Raw genomic sequence first — 6,218 nt, 5'->3', positions numbered from 1 at the left:
TTTTTCTATTGGATTATTTACCTTTATCTTGTTGTGGTGCTCAAGTATTTCATAAATTCTGGATATAAGTCCCTTATCTGATATGATATTACCGAATACTTTTTCCCAGTCAGTGGCTTCCCTTTTTACCCTACTAGAGAAGTTTTGGGATGTGCATAGGGATTTGAGTCTTAGAAGGTCCCATTCATCTATGTTATCTTCTCCTGGTTGTAGGTATTGTAACTTTTTAAATTGATCATTTTAATAATTCTTCCTTTGTGTCAAGTATCTTGCTAAGCAATCTTCATAGAATTTAATCTTCATCCCAAAGCCACAGGAAAAGAATTGCTATCATCCCCATTTTACAGAGGGGAACAATGAGGCTCAGAGATACAATGGAATTTTCCCAAAGTCCTAGCGCCACTGAGTGGCAAATGGAAAGCACAGGATTTAAACCTTATTTGAGGCTCCAAAACCATTACCTAGCTTGACAGTCTTGTGAAAGAGGTCCTATGTTAAGGTTCTCACTAAAAACCTCATCTCTTTGGAGTGGAACTCACTCATAACTGGTCCTCCCATCTGGTCTTCAGAGGCTGTAAATTGCACAGAAGGAATCTGCTCCTCTTTCTGGAAGCTGCTAGTTAATTTGAAATGCCAGAGACATGCCACCTTTGGGCTAGCAGTGTCACTTCCTACTGACAACACCACCACAGCTCCGTTGTTAAGGTTGGATAGTAGCATCTGTGTCCTATTTTACAGGTTCCTCCCTCTGAACCTTGAGCTCTTTACATCTAAATCCCTTACCAACATGCACTGGCTTTGCGTCCAGATGGCCTTAGCTCTGCAAATGACACTTTTCAGTGACCTGTGAGTTTCGCAAAAAGCACAGACCAAAGGTGAGCCAGGTGGCGCAGAGTTTCCAGTTGACTTTAAGCTCCCTTCGAAAGCTAGCAGTGATGCTTGACTTCAAGGTCCCCTCATCCCTGATGGTTTCTTTCATTTTTTTTTTTCAAGTCTCATGTGGTCTGAATGAGAAACTTGATTGATTGCTATCCATCTTGCAAACTAAAGAATTGAGAACGCGCCTAATAAAATTAAGGAAGGAGGGAAGAAGAGAAAGGGTGCCAAGGGTTCTTTTTAATAGGATAATTGCACAATCTAAATCAACATCTCTCGCGTGTACTTTCTAAATAAGCACAGGACATTTAGCTCATGGATCAAATAGGTTTACATAATACCTATTTTCACATGGGCATATTTAAACATCAGTTGTGTACAAACTTCCATTAGCCATTCTGTGATTTGTTTGTCATGGGGCTGTGGTAGCAGGGACAAAGAAGTTAAGATGAAAAACACCCATCTCCTCATTTAACAACACCTTCACCTCAGAGGGTCAACAAATGCTGAGTCATCTGGGCTTCCCACCAAGATAATGCTTTCCTCTGAGCACAGAGAAACTCACTTTCCCCAGAACCTGTAATTTCCTCTGCCTAGACGGTTCTTTTACCTGAAGCTTGGACAATGTCCCAAAAATACTTTGGACAATGAATAAGAATGATAGAAGAAGACTTGATGACTTTGAGCTGTGGTATTGGAGAAGAGCACTGACTATCCCATGGACAGTCCAAAGAACAAACATGTCTTGGTACAACCAGAATGCTCTTTGGAGGCAGAGACAATAAAGTTTCACCTCACATATGTTGAGTATGTGGCCAGAAGAGGATATTCTTTGGAGAGGGGCATGAGCTTGCTTGAAAAGGCAGAGGGTCAGCAAAGGAGAAGAAGACCCTCAACCACGTGGATTGATACAGTGACTGCCACAATGGCCTTTAGTGTGTCAGAAAGTGTACAGATGGCACCCAATAGGTCAGGGTTCAGATCTGTTGTTTATCAAGTCATATTTGACTCCACTGAACCTAACAACAATAGTGCATATTCACAAATGCTACGTTATTTACAGAAAGGACCTTTAAAGATGCAGCTACAATTATTCACAATCGTAAGAACATGGAAACAGCCCAAATATCCAATCACAATCAAATGGATTGAGAAATTGTGGTACATTCACACAATGGAATACTATGGTGCAATGATTTGGAAAAATTACTTTATAACTTTGGGAGGACTGGAGAGCATTATGCTGAGTCAGTCTCATAAGGACAAATACTACGTAAGACCATTATTATAGAAATAGAAAGAAAATTAGTAAAATATGTATGAGGATCCAAGGGGTGGGGTGATAGCAGAGGGATGAGGATGGGTGGAGGCAAATCATAGGGTCCCATACTTTGGTGGATGGAGGGAGGGGGTGTGAAGGAAATGGGAAAAGATCCAGCAGGGATCTGGAAAGACAGGGCAATGGTGGGCATAGATCAATCAATGGTGATTAATTTTATAAAACAATGAATGGGGATGACTGTATGAAACACAATGTGCATGAAGGATAGTGCGAAACATAATGTATATGAAGAACTTTATAAGCAAATCAATATAAAATAATTTTTTTTAAATACTAACATTTAAATGTATGGGAATGATTGATTTAAACAATGTGAATGAAGGAAAGTGTGAAATACAATGTATATGAATGTAGTATGCAAACTCATATAAAATTTTTAAAATTATATATAACATTTTTTTAAGAAAGAGGCAGGCACAAAGGAGAGCCTTGACCCTTTAAGCTTTATTAGCCTCTTAGTGTGTTGACTGAGCCAAACAGAGAAAGCCAGGCTGCCACTTCCTCAAACAGGGTCATAGGTAGCTCCAAAGATCTGAGACCCAGCACCACTGAAGTCAGGCAGCAAACCCTTGCTTGGTGTTCAGTTCTTAAGAAAACCTCTTAGTCCTTCTGCCTCAGGTTTTCCCTTGCAAAGCAATAACCCTATGTTGGATTATAAGCAGAGGTGAGGATCAATCTTTACAGGTGTTTTAAAAAGCAGCTGAAGCCTTTGTTGCCCCAGACTTCAGACACAGTCAGAACTTCATTACAGATCTTGCATAGTGAACCCTGCTTCCCAGATCACAGTGTGTGTGCACAGCAGGGACTGAGGAGTTCCCAGAGCTCAGCTGTGGTTCAGCTCTGCCAGGAACTAGCTGTGACATTGGAAAATTACATTTGAGATTTGATGGGAGGGCTGAATTAGTTCCTCAACAGTTGTGGGTTTAAAGACTAAGGTGTGCACCCTAGGGATTCTAGTCTTGCTATTTCCAGTCACTTTCTATGCAATGAATTACGAAGGCCAAAAGGGACTGGTGCCTTTGAATCGTGGTGTAGGAGACTACTGAATATAACAGAGGATGCTAAACAGAGAAACACATCCGTCTTGGAGGAAATGCAACCAGATTACTCCATAGAGGCAAGGATGGTGAACCTTTGTCTAATAAACAAAGGGCATGTTATCAGGAGGGGTCAGTTCTTCGAAAAAGGCATGATACTCAGGAAGGCATGCCAACGAAAGAGAGGAAGATCTTCAACAAGATGGATTGACACAGTGACTCTGACAATGGCCTTGAGCATGGCAGAGATCATGAGAATGGCACAGGATAGGGCAGGGTTCAGATCTGTTATTCACAAGCCTTATAATTGACTTGAGAACACCTAACACAACGATTCTGTCTCAACCTCAAACCCTTAGCATGGACTGAGAAGCAGACCCCAGTCTAAGAAGAGATTCTTCATGTCAGTTGGGGCTTGGAGGAGATGAGATTTGGAATTCTGCCAACAATTCTGCTTTCTTCTGGGGGAGGCGGGGAGCAGGGAAAGGAAAACGATGGCAGAAAGGCTGAAGTGCTGGACTATTAAATGGAAAAGCTAGAGATTCAAGCTCACACGGAGGAAACTCAGGGGATCAGATCTACTTCCAAAAGTCACAGCCTTGAAACCATCAGGGAGCAGCAGTTCTGCTCCGCAATGCACCTCACTAACGAGCAAGCTAGGAGGTGGCTTTGGTGAGACCCACAGATTTTAAAGAAGGAAAAAGTGACAAGAGGAGTGAGCTCAAGGATCCAGCTCTGTCAGCCCCTGGAAACACATCGTTTGTGTGTCCTGGGGTCAAAAGCTAATTCCACCAGGGAGGAGAGTAGGGGTGAAGGTGAAGGAAATGGGAAAGATCCAGTGAGAAAAACAACGTATTCGAACTTTGTAAAGAAACCAGTATTTTTAAAAAGACTTTAAAAAAGCCATTTCCAAGCTGGAAGCTCTGCCTCAGCGGTCCATGCGGTGAAAAAGCCGCCTGGGCCCCGGCTGCGGGCCTGCTGCGCCCAGCTCCGCCCTCGCGCCCCGCTCACCGCGCCCGCTCTGCCCGCTCCGCCCGCGCGCCCCGCTCACCGCGCCCGCTCAGCCCGCACTGGCCCGCGCGCCCCGCTCACCTTGCGGCCGTTCACATAGAACAGCAGCTCGACCGCTGCGTCCCGCGTCGCCTCCATCGCAGGCGCACGGATTCTGGGGTCTGAGCGGCGGTGATGGTTCTAAGAGTCCTCCCCAGCCGTGATCAGGAGGGCAAGCGAGGCTGAGCGCCCTGAAGCCTGCAGTGCAAAGGACGCCTGTGAAGCAAGACCGGTGTGGGAGCCAATGTCCAGTGAGCAGAGCTCTGGACAGACTCCAGGCCGGGCTCAGCCTCTGGGCGGGCCTCCTGCCGGCGCCTGCCGACGGTGACCTCCGTTGAGACCCCTTCATCGCCGAGCCAGGACCGCTTAGACACTCGGCCAGCCCTCTGGCTTCGAAGCCACACACAGTGTGACCTGTGGTACCTTTGGCCATCTTACCTATTTTATGTGACTTTCCAGCACCGTGAAGTCAGCCTCTTCTAGTAATTTTTTTGGGCCAAACAAACCAAAACGAAACCTACTGCCTTCTATTTCGAATCATGGTGATTCTCCACCAGTTGACGGCTGCACATTTTACACGGAGAGGCTGCCCTCTTAGCCTGATAGCTTAAACCCGAGTCACAAGAGCTCGTTCTGCTCTCTATGTTGTTTTTAGGGGTGGTCGGGTCAAACACAATTCATAGCGACCCTGTGAACAACTTAGCTAAACACTGTCCTGTCCTGTGTCATCCTCACAATCTCTGAAACAATCAAGCCCTTTGCTGCAGTCACTGGTTTTTGCTGCAGTCCAGCTGGTTGAGGGTCTTCCTCTCTTTCGCTGCCCCCTCCGCCTTTCCAAGCTCAGTGTTGCAGTAAAGTAGCTTCTGAGTAACGAATCGCTTTCCAACTTTTATTTTCCTATTTGGTGCCACCAAGTGGATCCTGACTCTGACAAAGCCATGTGACAGAGTAGAATTACTTTTAGAATTTTCTTGTCCATGCAGCAAATTGCCAAATCATCGTCCTGTACAGAGCATCCAACTTTTTAGTTGGCAGACAAGATTTTAACCGTTACACTAGGAGGGCTCCTCCTTTATAATTCTAGACATAAGAATTCTTTTTAAGAACTACTTTGATACAGAAAGATAAACTACTCTTTAAAACATACTGTGGGTGGTCACCATTTAGCCATTAATAATAAAATGTATCAAAAAACACTTTTCTAAAATGGAAAATGCTTTTCTAAAAACGAAACTTGGAAAATATTGAAAAGCACAGGAGTGAACATTATCTGCAAGTTCACAATTCAGAATTTATCATTGCTAAATTTCTGGGTTTATCTTTCCATTTCCCCCCCCCCAATGTACACTATAATACCTCTTTAAAATGCAAATGAGATAAAAATAGTTCAAGACTTCTTTTCACTTAGTCTAGAATATTCTGCTATGTCATTTTACTCCTGGAAATACAAATTTTTATTGTAATTCCCCAAATGGGTAAAATAAAGACTACAATTAGCAATGCATGCTCTTCACGAAGCAGCCCTGTTGCTGTGGGTCTGAAGTTGGCACTCAGGAGAAAGATGAGGCAGTGAGCTGCTTTAAGGACTTTCTCCAATAGCCAAGTATTTGTTGTGTTTTGGTGAAAGTTCATACAACAGTACAGGCATTCTGTTTCCACTAATGTAGTTTCTCTGCCCCCTTTCATTTTCACCTTTGTTTTACAGTTAATTATGCATTGCCTGGTTCCTCTTAAGCCTTTAAAAATGTGGTTTTTGGAAGTTCGGGTGGCCTAGTGGTAAGAAGCTGTGCCATGATCCCAAAGGTGCATGTCTTTTTTTTCTTTTTTTTTAAATTTAGTTTATTTTTCATTTCAATGAACATCTACAGAGATTTTGGAATTCCATTCATTCATTGTTGCACCCTTCTCCCCGC

General features: G+C 43.7%; 1 protein-coding gene across 1 annotated transcript in view; it reads right to left on the bottom strand.

Annotated features, from left to right (window-relative positions):
- Window positions 1–4,404, bottom strand: part of LOC102851278 (aldehyde oxidase-like) — an 86,846-nt gene extending 82,442 nt beyond the window's left edge. The window contains exon 1 of the mRNA XM_006889076.1: window positions 4,348–4,404. Coding sequence (XP_006889138.1) covers window positions 4,348–4,404 — 57 coding nt within the window. The remainder of the gene's footprint in view (window positions 1–4,347) is intronic.
- Window positions 4,405–6,218: the final 1,814 nt, after the last annotated feature.

Source organism: Elephantulus edwardii, unplaced genomic scaffold (assembly GCF_000299155.1).
Source record: "Elephantulus edwardii isolate Elephantulus edwardi_28Jun2011 unplaced genomic scaffold, EleEdw1.0 scaffold00075, whole genome shotgun sequence".
In the NCBI taxonomy this organism is placed as follows: Eukaryota; Metazoa; Chordata; class Mammalia; order Macroscelidea; family Macroscelididae; genus Elephantulus; species Elephantulus edwardii.
This window is presented reverse-complemented; position numbering and strand designations above follow the sequence as displayed.